The sequence below is a fragment of the Spermophilus citellus genome (assembly GCF_964194105.1).
Source record: "Spermophilus citellus genome assembly, chromosome: 6".
Taxonomy (NCBI): Eukaryota; Metazoa; Chordata; class Mammalia; order Rodentia; family Sciuridae; genus Spermophilus; species Spermophilus citellus.
The window spans coordinates 111,547,850-111,564,753 of record NC_138187.1 but is presented as its reverse complement, the minus strand read 5'-3'; the positions used below and the strand labels follow the sequence as shown (position 1 = coordinate 111,564,753).

Below are 16,904 nucleotides of genomic sequence, written 5' to 3'. Positions count from 1 at the left end.
TAGCGTCATCAAGGCACTAAGTTATTTAAGTAGTTTTTTTAGAGAGGAAATAGTTGTTCTCAGTAGGAAGGTTAATTCAGATTACCAAGTCTACCATTAACAAAAACAGAAAAAGAAACCTTGACTTTTCCCAAATAGTTATGTTCAAATTCTTAAGGAACTATCTGTCCCTTTTTCTCCTTTGAACTGGAGTAAATGTCATAAATGAATTCTGTCACTGAGATGAATAAAAAGTATGAGAAAATAGACCTTGAATTAATTTCCTTTTAAAATACTGCATCTCACTCCTGTATTTCTTATTTGCCAACTCTGGGCCTACATTCTCTTTAGGGTTCCAATATGCGTCCTCCTTGTAGTCATGATTTCTGTTTTATCTAACATTATAAAATCTCACATTGTTAAGCAGATGAATCTACTTTTTCTATTTCTTTTTAAAATTTTATATTTTGTGTGGAATTGTAAAGGACAGGGAAAAACCAAATATGTTCAGCCTACCATCTTAAACTAGAAGTTTCATTAAATCTTTAACAGCTTCATACACTGTAACCTAGCCATTATAAGAATTTACCCTTGAACTTTGAATATTTTCACTACAAAGAAGTGATAAATGTTTGAGGAGACAAATATGCTTACCCTGATCTGAATATTACACATTGGATACATATATTAAAAGGTTACATGGTACTCCATAAATATGTACAATTTTTATGTGTTAATTAAAAAATTTAATCCTACAGTTAGAAACAAATAAATGTACAAAGCTATATGAATAAGGATATTTACTATAGCACTATTTTAGTAACACAATGGAAATAATCCAAATATCTACTAATAGGAAATTGCTTAAATTATGGTACAATACAATCATTTTAAAAGATGATACAATATATAATGACATAATTCCATTCTTGTTAGAAAATAATTTTAAAAACTACACAACAAGCCAGGCACGGTGGTGCATGCCTGTTATTCTAGCAATTCAGAGGCTGAGGCAAGAGAATTGCCTTGGCTCAGACACAGGAAAAAGTCTTAGCTAGTAATAGTAAATGGAAATAATTTGTTATACATAAGGACAGGAGAGATGATTTAAGAGAACAGAAGAAACATAGAAGTGGGGAGAACCCTGAAAAAGCATAAAGGGACGCTGAGTGTGGTGGTGCACACCTGTAATCCCATCTATTTGGAAGGCTGAGGCAGGAAGAGAGCAAATTCAAGGTCGGCTTTGGCAAGTGAGTGAGACCCTATCTCAAAATAAAAATCAAAAAATCAAAAAGGGCTTGGGAATGTAGTCCAATGGTAGAGCAGCCATGGGTTCAATCCCAAGTATCGGAAAAAGCATAAAGGGTACAGACAGAACGGATAGAAATCAAAATAAGAATTAGAATCCAGTAGGAAAGCACATACAACAGTATGATTCTGGACTGAAAATTCACCTGATATCTTTGGTCTTTAGTTTCTAATGCCATAAAATGTAAAGATATTAGATATTTAATCATTTTCAGATTAAAAATTCTATAATTCTAGAAGATTGTTTTTCAGTTGGAGATCTACCTGTACACCTAACCCTTTATAACATTCCTTTAGAGAGAGTAGTGCTTCTATTCCTCACTCCTATACTCATGACAGATAATCAGTTATAGCACTTTGCTCCCTGAACACTCCCTTAATTTCACATTTCTATTTAGCCATTTTCAATCAATCAGAGATAGTAGTGTGTTTGAGATGTGAATTTCATTACTATTTAAAGATTTTTTTTTTTTTTTTTTTGGCAGTACTGAGGCTTGAACCCAGGACCTTGCACAAGCTAGGCAAGCACTAAGCTGCATGCCCAACCTTTTTAAAATCTTATTTGGAGACAGGGTTTCCCTATGTTGCTCATAGGGAGAATTTGCAATTCTTCTACTTCAGTCTCCTGAGTAGCTGGGATTACAAATGTGTACCACCATGCCTGGCCATAAAGACTACCTTAATGAATATTTTCTATATTAAACAAAACAAAACAAAAACTACTAAAAACCAAAATGACAACAACAAAAACCCTCCAATTCTTTCTTATGAATAAAACTGACTCAATATTTGGCTTGTTAGATTAAAATAGGAAATAAACTCTATCAAGAAATAAACTCTATTAGGATGATACATATACTTCCTGATTTCACTTATTCTGCAACACTTTATAACCTCTGATATTAAAACTTCTTTAGTCCTAGGGATTCTATACTCATGCAAACTGTCAAAGAACCTAGTATACCTATTAATCCTATTCAACTGTAGAGTCAATGGTATAATGGAGCCTATGATAATACATTGCATTGCACTGCTAATTTATTAGCATGTATTTAATATACAAGAGATAGTAATAGTAAATGATTTTAAAATAAAATATATTGCAAAGTTTTCTTCCATATTTTTTTTTAAGAGAGAGAGAGAGAGAGAGAGAGAGAGAGAGAGAGAGAGAATTTTTTAATATTTATTTTTTAGTTTTTCGGCGGACACAACATCTTTGTTTGTATGTGGTGCTGAGGATCGAACCCGGGCCACACGCATGCCAGGCGAGCGTGATACCGCTTGAGCCACATCCCCAGCCCTCTTCCATATTTTAAAATCATTAAATATAGAAGGCCTTGCCATTTTAAAAGCAGAAAAGCAAAAGGACAAAAAAAAAAAAAAAAAAAAAAGGTAAATCCTTACCAGTTTTTCTGCTTCTGTATTCATTTCTCTTAATTTCTTGATATGTTCCTTTTTAATCATGAGAATTTTTGATAATTTCGTCTATAAAGAAAAAATGTTTTGGAATAAATAGACACACTTAGACATCAAATTTTTTAAATTTTTCACTAAGATATTTTAGCAGGAAATTTTAGTATTTCAATATAAATGTAGCAAAGCATTTTATTTTATATATTTGATTAGGTGACAAAATATTATTTTAAAATCCACTATAACTAGGACGTTTACTAAAGAATCAACCTGAAGAAGCAACTCAAAGTAGGACGATTTGTGGAACAATAAGAAAAATAACTGGAAAGAACTGAAGTGCAAATGTTAAAATCCATTAGTTCACAATGATAATTTTAAAAAATTAACAATTGTTAGAGAAAGCTAGTAATCAAACTCATTATTTTGTAAACTGGGAAGCAAAGATAAAGCATTGACCATTTATCTTGCCTTTCCTATATAAACTATACCACAAAGAAACTGGAAAAATTTTCTTTCCTTTACTTTTTTTGTGGTGCTGGGGGAAAATTTTTCTTTATAGGAGTATGGCTAATAAGCAAAGAAACAATGATAGAATGAAAAGAACACCATTTTGCAATCCCAATGAACAAATAAATCTAGGCATTGATAACCAATTGCATCTAACTTAAAAATAAGAGTGTTTAGGGCTGGAGTTGTGGCTCAGTGGTAGAGAGCTTGCCCAGTACGTGTGAGGCACTGGGTTCAATCCTCAGCGCCACATTAAAAACAAACAAATAAATAAATAAATAAATATATTATGTCTATCTATAACTAAAAATATTTTTTTTAAAATAAGAGAGTTTATAAGGGGCTGGGGTTGTGGCTCAGCGGCAGAGCGCTCGCCTAGCATGTGCGAGACCCTGGGTTCGATCCTCAGCATCACATAAAAATAAATAAACAAAATAAAGGTGTTGTGTACAACTTAAAAAAAAAAAAAGTTTACATTATGGGCCTCTATCAGAAGAACACAAAAAAACACCTATAAAAGTACAGTTGTCACATAAAAACAAATAAAACAATCAAAGGGAAAAAATCTAACCAAGACTCTAAATCCAGTTTATGAGGTACAAAAAGAGATAAAAACTTATATCTACACCAAACCCTACACACAGATATTTATGGCAGAACCCCAATTCATAACTGCCAAAACTTGGAAGCAATCAAGTAGTTTTTCACTTAGGTGAATGAATACAAACATGGTGACATATTCATATGGTTGAATATTAATCAGTGCTAAAAGGAAATGAGCTATCAAGCTACAAAAAGATATGGCAGAAACTTAATGGCTGATACATTGTCCCAAACCCTTAAAATGTTCAATACCAAGACTGAACCCTAATGTAAATTGTGATCTTTGTGTGTAAATGATATCTCAACCTAGGTTCATCAACTCTAACAAATGTGCCTCCCTGGTGGACTGTGCTGATAATGGGGAGAGACTATGCATGTGTAGGGCACAGACTATCGGAAATATCTGTATCTTTCCCTCAATTTTGCTGTAAACCTAAAAGGGCTTTAGAAAAATAAGACCTATTAAACTAAAATAATTCAAACTTTATATATAAACATAAATAAAAATATAGTATACTTTAGATATACCATAATGGTATTTAGCTTGTGGCTCCCTTTGTTTAAGGTTCTCTCTAGAAATCTCTCAAAAAAACAGTAATGTGTTCCACCTGTGTAAGGGATAAATCTTGACTATTCTTATATATTTTATCTACCTTTGGAAGCCAAAAGGCATAAGCAATTTTATATTACAAGGACAATGAACAATATATATTAATACTGAATATTACATGTACTCAAATGACAAGACTTTTTCTTCAAAATAATATCAACTGCAAAAGGTAAACATTGTGAATATTTTAATGGATTATGTTATAAATATCTTTATTAATAAAGACTGCATCGATCTCAGGCCAGTTGTTTTCATTTTCAAAACTAAAACAGCAGTGGACTATGTTTTACATAATCTAATCATATTTTCAAACTTAGTAGCTCATTACATTTTAAAGAGTTAGGCTATTCAGGCAGATTGTTCCATATAATACTTTACTACTACTTTTTTTTTTTGGTACTGGGGATTGAACTCAGGGACACTCAACCACTGAGCCACATCTCCAATGCTATTTAGATACAGGGTCTCACGGAGTTGCTTAGTGCCTCACTTTTGCTAGGCTGGCTTTGAATCCTCCATCCTCCTGTCTCAGCCTCCTGAGCAGCTGGGATTATAGGTGTGCACCACTTCATTTGGCTCTACTTCTTTTTTTTTTTCCTATACTGGGGATTGGGGATTGAACTCAGGGGCACTCTCCCAGTAAGCTACAATTCTATCTCATTTTATTTTTTATTTTGAGATAGGGTCTTCCTAAATTGTTGCAGCTGGCCTCCAACTTTTGATCCTCCTGAGCCACTGAGATTTCAGGTGGCACTACCATCCTTGGTTTAGGTTTAGATTATTTAGTGTCTAATTCCTAAATGTGCAACAAGTGATTAGTTGTTTCTAGTCACAGAAGAGAAAAAAGTCAACAAGGAAGATCAAGTCTTTTTGGCTGTTATAGCTTTTATTTCCAAGTTTTGTTGGAAATTACAGGGTCCTTCAAATCTACACAGTGATAAAAAATGTTACCTAAGAAAACTTCAACCATGAATAATACAAAAGACAATTGAGTTTTTAAACAAAGATTAAGATATTCAGAGAAATTCTTACCACTTGTATAAGGAATTCTACTGGAAAACCACCTAATGTTTCAGTGTCAGAGCCAGAAATTTTGCTTCTCCAAGGTGACTGTCCTAATAAAGGATCATTATCCTATCAGGATAGAAAGGAATCATTTAATCATTGTTCAAAAGAAAATATTTTATAGATAAAGTGAAATTAATCACTATTATAACTAATATTATATTAAAATCCATTAAGAAGGAAAATATTCAGAGTTGGCACTACTTATTTTGTTTAATATTTGATGACTCAAAATAATATGGGTAACACCTAAAGTTATTGTAATAAATGTGTACTTCATAATAACATAGTATATACTCATTCTAATAATTAAATTGCTGATGGCATTTCTAAAATATTACTGACCGTAATTGGTGACTGGAGAGGAGGAGTATAATGTAACCGTGGTGGAGTCATAAAAAATCGAGAAGGCCGCTGTTTTTGTCCAAAGGCAGCAATTGGCATTGTCTCATGAGGCTCATTACTCTTTGAGAAAGAGAATAATCCACAATATTTAGTGAAATTTACCAATCATTTAAGATTTATAAACACTACATTTCAGCTTGAGATATTTACTTGGAGTCCAGGATTTATGACAGTGTACAAGGCATATTCAATGACTATCATAGAATATATTATTCTACAAATATCAAAGGCTAGAACTTAAGTTGGAGAATGAAAGTACTACCACTGCCAAAAAGTTGAACCCACAAAAGACAATTAGAAGAAAACAGTCAAAGGATCAAAACAGTTTAGAGAATTAATGATTAACATTCAAGTGTTCTATGGCCACCTTTGGTTATCTACATTTAGATGATCTAAACATATTCTACTATTATTAAAGTCTTTTTTTTTTTGGGGGGGGTACCAGGGATTTAACCTAGAGACACTCAACCACTGAGCCACATCCCCAACCCTATTTTGTGTTTTATTTAGAGACAGGGTCTCACTGAGTTGCTTAGTGCTTCGCTTTTTTACTGAGGCTGGCTTTGAACTTTTGATCCTTCTGTCTCAGTCTCCCAAGCCACTGGCATTACAGGCCTGTGTCACCGTGTCCAGCTCCCACCTATTTTTAATTTTTTAATTTTGAGACACGATCTCACTAAGTTGCTTAGAGCCTTGTTGAGTTGCTGAGGCTGGCTTTGAACTTTTGATTCTCCTGTCTCAGCCTCCTGAGCCATTAGGATTATAGATGTGTGCCACCATGCCTGGGTAAAGTCAATTTTTATTTAGCTAGGGAGCAAGTTTTGGATGATCTCAGTTAAACAGGAAAACAATTCTCCTTTTTCAAAAGGGAGTTCTGAAGATTTCATCCTTTTTTTTTTTTTTTTAAAGAGAGAGTGAGAGAGGAGAGAGAGAGAGAGAGAGAGAGAGAATTTTTTTTTTAATATTTATTTTTTAGTTCTCGGTGGACACAACATCTTTGTTGGTATGTGGTGCTGAGGACCGAACCCGGGCCGCACGCATGCCAGGCGAGCGCGCTACCGCTTGAGCCACATCCCCAGCCCAAGATTTCATCCTTTAATGCAAAAACTTAAGGGTGATGTATTTTGTTCTATTTAGTCCAAATTTTCTTTCTCCTCTGTAGTTTCTCTCTAAAAGGGATATTTGATAAGGAAATGCTCACTGTAAAAAGGGGTCACAGTTTTTAAAAAGTATCTATTAGAAAACAAAGATTTTTCTATTTTTGCATTAAGGAAATAGTTTTTTTTTTTTAAATAATTACAAGCTCATAATCCATAAAAATCAAGTTTATAGTAAAGAAATGAAAAAAGGGAGGCTAAAAGCAAACAGCTTAATTTTCATTATGCTTAGAGGAAAACCATTTCATTAAAAGAAGTTCATTTTTTTTCCAGTACTAGGAATTGAACATAGGGGTGCTCTACCACTTGAGCTGTATCCTCAGCCCTTTTTATTTTTTGTTTTGAAAAAGTCTAAAAACTGGCTTTGAACTTGCAATCCTTCTGAGCCACTGGGATGTGTCATCACACTCAGCACATTGTTTATTTTCAAAACCTTGTCCCAAACTGCGGTTATCTTAGATCTTAAAATTATCTTAATTTATTTGAAAGCTGTGTAGGGCTGGTAGATTGCATACTTAATATAGATAAAATCTTGGGTTTGATGATTAGCACCACACACAAAGATGGTGGGTAATTTCCACGACACTGCTAAATCAGGAATGATCATGAGCCAAGTGTGATGGCACATGCCTATAACCCCAGCGATTTGGGAGGCTAAGGCAGAAAAATTACAAGTGTGAGGACCACCTCTGCAATTTAGCAAGACCCTGTCTCAAAATAAAGAATAAAACAACCAGGTTCCATGGCACATGACTGTAATCCTGTACTTGGGAGGCTGAGACCAGTGGACTGCAAGTTTGATGTAAGCCTCAGAAACTTAGTGAGACCTGTCTCAAAATATAAAAAGGGGGACTGAGGTTGTGGCTCAGCAGTAGAGCACTCACCTAGCACGTTCGAGGGCCTAGGTTCAATCGTCAGCACCACATAAAAATAAATAAAGATATTGTGTCCATCTGCAACTAAAAAATAAATATTAACTAGATAAATAAATAAAATAAAAAGGACTGGGGATGTAGCTCAGTGGTAAAGCACCCTTAGGTTTAATCCTCAGTACAAAATAAACAAGTAAATATTTTAAAATAAAGAATAAAAAGGGATGAGGATGTATCTTAGTGGTAAAGTGCCCTGGGTTCAATCCCCAACACTGGGAGCAGGTAAGGGGGTGGTGGGAATGAGTAAGTGTGAAATAATGGTCCAGTAGTTTTATGGAATATACCAGAAATTTAAAACACCTGTATTCTAGTCCCAACCTAATAGGAAATCAATCTAGAGTCTTGATTAAATTACTTAATGAATAATGTCTCAGTTTCATTATTCAAAAAGTGATGGTAATTATGACTCATCCCGAATAACTATGAGGATAGAATAGGAGAACAAATCTGAGTGCAACATGTCATTTCATACTTTCAAAAGCATTCTGCAAGAAAACTGTAACTTACTCTAACAGCAGGAATTACTATGCATAGCTTCTTCCCAAAGATAACTTAGGTGTGATTAATTCTATTAACTTAAAATATTGTGTGGTTAAAGTACAAAGGGATCCTAGCTTCTTGGAAAAAAAAAAAAAAAGACTTTCAATATAGTTCTGCTTCATGGGTCTAGCAGACAGGGTTCGGAAGCCCTAAGGATCTCTTCCTCTACAAACTGAAACCTCTACAAATTAAATTTTTATTCCATCATAAAATAGTTTCTAAGAAATACTATCCAAGGGGCTGGGGTTATAGCTCAGTGGTAGAACACTCCTCTAGGTTCGATTCCCAATACCACATAAAAATAAATAAATAAAGATATTGTGTCTAACTACAACTAAAAAATAAATATTTTTTAAAAAAGAAATGATATCCAACAGACTTAATAAACATAAAACATAAATATTTTATAAAATACTACTCACAAGGACTTCATAGTCAGGGATGGTATGAGTCCCAAGCCCTGTCCTATCAAAAGTTACTCTATAAGTAGCATTAAGAGTATCCACAGCATCTATTTGTCCAGTGAACAGACCATCATGAACACCACGTAATCGTGCTGAGAAAAGAAACAAAGGCATTATCATGTTTGAGAGATACAAAGAATTTTCAAATATAAAACTTCCAAGCATGTAATTTAAGCCATAAAGTACAGTGTCATTGTCTACTGGTTTCAACATAAATATGAACTTTTAAGTTTAGAGAAACAACAAGTAACTTTTTTGAAACAAAATTATGATGCACCTTAATATGATAAATCAACGAAATCATATAGCTACCAAACTAAGGGGAAAATATTTAAAAATCATTTGGAGTTTAAATCCCTAAAGAGCCAACAAAAAAATTTTAGCCATTACACTCATGAGCAAAACACAGGGAGTAGTTCAACAACAACTACAAAAAAAAAGAATGGTTGGGTGTGATGGCATGTGCCTGTAATTTAGGTGGCTGAGGCAGGAGGCTGGCAAGTTTGAGGCAGGCCTGGGCAACTTAGCAAGACCCTGTATCAAGATAATATAAAGGGCTGGGTATGTAACAGTTGCCTAGCCTGCACAAGGCCCTGGATTCAATCCCGAGTGCTACAAAATAAAAATAAACAAGTAAAGGGTGGGGGAGAAGGAGGAGAAAAGAAAGAGGAAGAAGACAATGACAACTGACAATAAGGAATGCTGCACAAAAAACAATCAATACAACAGGCCAGACAGAGACTGCTATTTTTAGAAAGACCTGCCTGCAAGGCTGGCCCTTGGCTAGCAACTGGAGACCCAGATTTTTGGAGTATTCCCACTGCTCCTTAATTAACAAGGGTGGTTTACTATGACTAGATTACTTGTTCAAATAATGTGATTTATGCTGAATGTCTGCTTTCCTTCGGAGAATGTAGAATTTCAGAGTGCAGTAAGCAGAAGATGCTTATGTGACCAGCCCCCAGTAAGAACTCTGGACACTGACTCTAATGAGCTTCCTTGGTCCACACACTTCAGAAGTGTTGTGACAATTTATTTCTGGAGGAATTAAGCAAGTCCTATGTGACTATATTAGAAGAGGACTCTTGGAAACATGCACCTGGTTTCCTCTGGATTTTGCCCCATGCACCTTTTACCTTTGGTAATTTTGCTTTGCATCCTTTGTTGTAATATCTTAGCCAGGAATACAAGTATGTGCTGGGCACTCCCCAGTGTTTCTAGTGAATCATCAAACCTAGGGGTTTTGGGGACTGCTGACAAGGATGAACTCTTGTCACTATTAAAGTCTAGTTTGAGCTGGGCCCAGTGGCACATGCCTGTAATCCCAGCAGCTCAGAAGACAGAGTCAGGAGAATCACAAGTTCAAAGCCAGCCTCAGCAATTTAGCAAGGTCCTAAGCAACTTAGTGAGACCCTGTCTCTAAATAAAATATAAAAAGGGTTGAGGATGTGGTTCAGTAGTTAAGTGCTCCTGGGCTCAATGCCTGGTAACAACAACAAAAAAATCCAGTCTGAAATAACATCAGGAAAATCCAAACAAATATCCAGCATGAGTGAAAATTTTAAGAATTATAGTACAGTTTGGGTATAGTGGGGCATGCCCGTAACTACAGGTAGTTGGAAATCTAAGGCAGGAGGACTGTGAGTTTGAGGCAAGTTTGGGCAATACAGTGAGACCCCAACTCAACTAAAAAAATAAAAAAGAAAAAAAGAAAAAAAAAGAGAGAGCATTTAAGTTTTTCAATGGGGCAAAATTTGCATTTTATACTGACCAAAAAGTACAGAAATATTCAAAACAAAGTATTCAAGTTAAAAGGATCAACTGATAAAAACATAATCACAAGAGACTAAAATATCACTCTCAGTTTCTGACAGATCAATTAAAGGAACAGAGAATTAGGGATATAGAAGATATGAGTAATAAAGCTGAATAAACAAACATATAAAGGGACTTATAGTTAATACAACATGAGTGATTATTCTCTGCAAAAGACAAGTACAATCTGGACTAGATTATCAAAAACAACCATTCCAGGGTACTGGAAATAGACCAAATGCATAAAACAACTAAGAAATGCTTCTTGTTGAAAAACTGCTAGAGTTTCAGGTTAGGACTGGAAGAGTCAGTGGGCTTTTTGCATGAGGTTATTCATATCCCCACCATTATCATCAACATGGTTGGCGAAAATGGTTTTACTAGGGCAGGGCTGGTCACACAAAAAAGCACTGTGTTAGTTGGTGGCCCATGCCTGTAATCCCAGCAACTTGGGAGACTGATGCAGGACAATCATGAGTTCAGCCTCAGAAATTAGTGAGGCCCTAAGCAACTCAGGAGACCCTGTCTCTAAATAAAATACAAAAAAGGGCTAGGAGGGCTGGGGTGGTGGCTCAGTGGTAGAGTGCCTGCCTAGCATGTGTGAGGCATTGGGTTCAATTCTCAGCACTGCATATAAATAAATAAAATAAAGGTTTGTTGTCAACTATAAAAAAATATTTGCAGTGGGACTGCAAATTGATGTAGCCAATATGGAAAGCAGTATGGAGAGTCCTCGGAAAGCTGGGAATGGAACCACCATTTGACCTAGCTATCCCACTCCTCGGTCTATACCCAAACGTCTTAAAAATAGCATAATACAGGGACACAGCCACATCAATGTTTATAGCAGCACAATTCCCAATAGCTAAATTGTGGAATCAAACTAGATGCCCTTCAATGATGAATGGATAAAGAAAATGTGGCATATATATACAATGGAATATTACTCAGCAATTAAAGAGAATAAAATCATGGCATTTGCAGGTGAATGGACGGAGATGGAGAACATAATGCTAAGCGAAGTTAGCCAATCCCCAAAAACCAAATGCCGAATGTCTTTTTCTGATATAAGGAGGCTGATTCATAGTGGGGTTTGGGGCGGTGAATGGGAGGAACAGATGAACCATAGATAGGGAAAAGGGGCGGGAGGGAAAAGGAGGGGGTATGGGGGTAAAAAAGATGGTGGAATGAGATAGACATCATTACCTTAAGTACAGGTATGAAGACACGAATGGTGTGAATATACTTTATATACAACCAGAGATATGAAAAATTGTGCTCTACATGTGCAATATGAATTATAATGCATTCTGCTGTCATTCATTATATATAACAACTTAGAATAAGAAAATTTTTAAAAAGGTAGGGGGTTGGCTGGGGATGCAGCTTGGTTGTTAAGCGCCCCTGGGTTCAAATCCCTGGTGCCAAAAAACAGTAGTGTTGTCAGAAGCACCAGACCTGACATGGATGAATGGGTAAAAACCTGTGACTGCCAATTAAAAGTGGTGAACTTGGGCTGGGGATGTGGCTCAAGTGGTAGCACGCTTGCCTAGCATGTGTGAAGCACTGGGTTCGATTCTCAGCACCACATAAAAATAAAATAAAGACATTGTGTCCACCTAAAACTAAAAACAAACAAACAAACAAATAAATAAATTAAAGTGGTGAACTTGATGCTGGGCACAGTGGCACATGCACAGTGGCTCAGGAGGCTGAGGCAGGAGGACCATAAGTTCAGTCAGCCGTAGCAACTTAGCGAGGCCCTAAAGACTTAGTGAGACCTTATGTCAAAGTAAAAAATAAAAAGGGCTGGGGATGGGCTGGAGTTGTGGCTCAGTGGCAGAGAGCTCGCCTCACATGTGTGTGAGACCCTGGGTTCAATCCTCAGTATCACATAAAAATAAATAAATAAAATAAAGGTATTATGTCCAACTACAACTAAAAAAATAAATATTAAAAAAAAGGGGGGGCCGGGATGTTGCTCAGTGGTTAAGTAGCCCTGGGTTCAATCCCTGGTACCAAAAACAAAGAAGTGAACTTGTTCAAGAAAGATTGGAAAAACTTACTGCTTTGGAAGCCCAAGATATGGTCTTGGTTGAAATGAGTGGTAGACAACCCAGAAATTTAACAGGGAGAACCTGGAAACTAGAGAACCATAAAAGGGCTAAAATAAGCTCTTTATTTATCCTGATTAATAGGGAAGCTATTCAAATGGACTGGCAAGACCCAAGACAAGTCTCACAAAAAGTAAAAGCTAAGGACAACTTGAAAACTGACAGCAACTGTGTATATTCCCAGACTTACTCACAGATCAAGCAGAGGCCTTTTAGGCCTAAGATATTTGAGCATAATCTCTGCCCAAATCATTGGCTGACCACTAAGTTATGCAGATGTAGGGGTAACTACTATGAAGTCAAGCATAAATGAAATGAGACATCAGCAGTTGCGTAGATAAGCTACTAAAGCAAACCCAACTACACTACAAAATAATTAGAATACAGAAATGCTACAGTAAGTTTTTAACCAAAAATTACTAAATGTGTAAAAAAAATAGGAAAACATGACTCTTACCCAGGAAACAAGTAAATAGAAGTTTACAGATATGATAGATTTAGCAAAGACTTAAAAAAGCAGCTGTTACAAATATGTTCAAAGAATTAAAAGGAAAAATGATGATAATGACTTGATAGGAAATCTCAAGAGATGGGGCTGGGGATGTGGCTCAAGCGGTAGCGCACTTGCCTGGCATGCGTGCAGCCAGGGTTCGATCCTCAGCACCATGTACAAACAAAGATATTGTGTCCGCCGAAAACTAAAAAATAAACATTAAAAAAAAATTCTCTCTCTCTCTCTCTTAAAAAAATAAAAAAGAAATCTCAAGAGATTATGAAAAGATTAAATGGAAACTATAGAGTTAACAAAAAGTGAAAACTTTACTACAGGGGTTCATCAGTAGGTTTGAGATAGCAGATAAAGAATCAGTTAAAATTTTAGATAATATATTGTAGTAAGTCTATGTCCCCCCTCCCCCTCTTTTTTGTGGTGCTGGGGATTGAACCCAGGGCCTTGTGCATGTAAGACAGGCACTCTACCAAGTGAGCTATATCCCCAGCCCCTCCTTTCTTATTTTTAATTTTAATTTTATTTTTATTTTTTGGTACCAGGAATTGAACTCAGGAGCACTTAACCATTAAGCCACATCCCCAGTCCTTTTTATATTTTATTTTGAGACTGGGTCTCAATAAGTTGCTGAGGCTGGCTTTAAACTTGCAATCCTCTTGTCTCAGCCTTTCAAGTGGCTAGGATTACAGGCATGTGCCACTATGGACTAGCTTCTTATTTGTATTTTTTTTTTTTTTAAGAGAGACACAGAGCGCGCGTGCGAGAGAGAGAGAATTTTTTAAAAAAATATTTATGTTAGGTTTTCTGCGTACACAACATCTTTGTTTGTATGTGGTGCTGAGGATCAAACCCGGGCCCCACGAATGCCAGGTGAGTGCACTACCGCTAGAGACACATCCCCAGCCCCTTATTTGTAATTTTTAAATGGACAAATAAGATTGTATATATTTACTAGATACAACATGACATTTTTAAGTATATACACACTGTGGAATGACAAAATTTAGCATTATCTTATATAATCATCATTTTTGTGAGAAAATGCTTTTATCCATTCTCTTAGCATTTTTCAAAAATATATTGTTAACGATAGATACCATATTGTACAATACATCTCCTGAATTTATTCCTTCCATCTTACTGCAATTTTGACAACATCTTTCCAATCTCCTTCACCCACTAAACTACCTCAGCCCCTAGTAACCACCATTCTACTCTTTATTCTATAAGAACAACATACGAGTGAGATCATATAGTATGTATATTTCTGTTTCTGACTCCAATAATATAGAGGAAAATCAAACTGTTTCTCCTACTATATTCTCCCAACACTTCTGACACCAGATGTGTATGGGATTTTCCCCAAACACACTAAGCAAGCAATGCTGCATCAGTGGAAACTAGTTGAGTATCCTTTCACCTGTACTTCTCACACATAGCTATAAATTGAGGTTCCTACAACCTCGGCTTAGGTTCCATTTATTTGCTAAAGTGGCTCACAGAATTCAAGGAACTAATAACTTAGTTTACTGGTTTATTATAAAGGCTACTATAAAGTATACAGATGAAGAGATGCAACAGTGAGGTATGGGGGAAAGCGTACGCTGCAGCTTCTAAACCCTCTCCAGGTACACTTCTCTCCAGGAACCTCCAATTGGTCAACTCTGTCCTTTTGGAATTTTATTGGAGGCTTCATCACATGGGCATGATTGATTAAATCATTGGCCATTGGTGATCAACTTAGCTGAAATAAACAGAGCTGGGCATGGTGGTACACATCTATAATACCAGAGGATTGGGAGGCTGAGGCAGGAATATTGTGAGTTTAAGGAAGGCCCCAACAACTTAGTGAAGCCCTAAGCAACTCAGTAAGTCTCTGTCTCTAAATAAAACATTAAAAAGGGCTGGAGATGTGATTCAGTGGTTAAGCGCCCCTCAGTTCAATCCCCAGTACTACTACTACTAATAATAATAAAAAAAGATATCTGGGAATCAATCTAACAAAAGAGGTGAAAGATCTCTACAATGAAAAGTACAGAACACTAAAGAAAGAAATTGAAGAAGGCTTTAGAGAATGTAAAAATCTCCCATGTTCTTGGATAGGCAGCATATTGTCAAAATGGCCATATCATGTACAACCAAAAGAATGGGATCCTAATTAGAATGTTATACCCCAAGGATAGTGCCATGGAGTCGGGGTTGATTGGGCACTTTGCACGCGCTTAAGCCTTACTGAACCTCAAGTGCTGAGCTATGAGTCCAGTCTTCCCCAGACACAAGTAGATCTTGACTTATCCAGGCCACTTTTCACCACTGCTGCACTACTTACAGCATGCAAACAGAGAACCTGGATATTTATCTAGTCCATCCCAGAAGAAAAAGAAAAAGAAAAGAAAAAAAAAAAAAAACCAGTGGTTAAACCACCAGTGAAGGAAATAGAGAAAGTAGAGAGATCCCACATACATCTCAGAAAGATGAAGATCTGACACAGGATTATGAAGAATGGAAAAGGAAAATTTTTAAAAATGCTGCCCAAACTCAAAAGACTATAGCAAAGTGATTGCAGTTTCCAGACTGGTATTCGCTGCAAACTTACAGTACACTGCCACTTCCAGGAAGATTTTAGGACTTTGGGATTTTGTTTGAACTTTTATAACAAGGACCCAACTGCCTTCATAGTAAAGAAGCCAGCACTAGGGCTAAGTTCTGTTCTGGGCTATGTGCTGGCACCTGCCTTGGCAACATTAAATCTACTATAGTGCCTCAGCTCTCCACAGGTCTCCACTCTCCCACAAGTTGTAACAGGAACCATTTTGCTTTTCAATTGTGTTTTAAGCTAAAGGCAGTTTCCCATTCTATATAGAATATAAATTGCAGGCTGAATGAAATCTTATCAATTCTACTTAAGTTGTTGTGTAAGTTTTTTGGTTTGACTAAATATATTGCACAGCCTAAGTTAAAAAAAAGAAAAAAGAATGTTATACCCCATGTATGTAAAATATGTCAAAATATACTCTATTGCCATGTATATCTAAAAAGAATAAAAAGTAAAAGATAGGAAAGAAAAGAGAAAAAAATTTTAAAAATAAAAATAAATATACCATTTATGGTCACTTTGAGCTTTGGAAGCATTTTCTAAAAATTTCCTTTTTCATTCTTCATAAATATACTAGATAAATAATGTTTTTAGAGCTCTATTCTTCTTGTGTGTGTGTGTGGTACTGGGAATCAAATTCAGTCTTGTGTATGTCAGGCAAATGCTCTCCATTGAGCTCCATCAGCAGCCTGAGTTCTATACTTTTGAGAAAAATATTAGGTGAGGATTGAGGTTGTAGCTCAGCAGTAAAGTGCTTTCCTAGCATATGTGAGGCACTAGGTTTGGTTCTCAGCACCGTGTGTTTAAATAAATAATAATAGTCCATCAACAACTAAAAAAATTTTTTTAGAAAGTAATGAGTGAATGATTAGAGCGCTTGAAAAAAAA

At 35.9% G+C, this 16,904-nt stretch overlaps 1 protein-coding gene across 1 annotated transcript in view; it reads right to left on the bottom strand.

Annotated features, from left to right (window-relative positions):
- The window catches only part of LIN9 (lin-9 DREAM MuvB core complex component), a 68,234-nt gene that overhangs the window by 20,717 nt on the left and 30,613 nt on the right, over window positions 1-16,904 (bottom strand). Inside the window, exons 8-11 of the mRNA XM_081299726.1 lie at window positions 8,942-9,075; window positions 5,831-5,950; window positions 5,453-5,554; window positions 2,692-2,772 (exon numbers count right to left, since the gene is read on the bottom strand). Coding sequence (XP_081155852.1) covers window positions 2,692-2,772; window positions 5,453-5,554; window positions 5,831-5,950; window positions 8,942-9,075 — 437 coding nt within the window. The remainder of the gene's footprint in view (window positions 1-2,691; window positions 2,773-5,452; window positions 5,555-5,830; window positions 5,951-8,941; window positions 9,076-16,904) is intronic.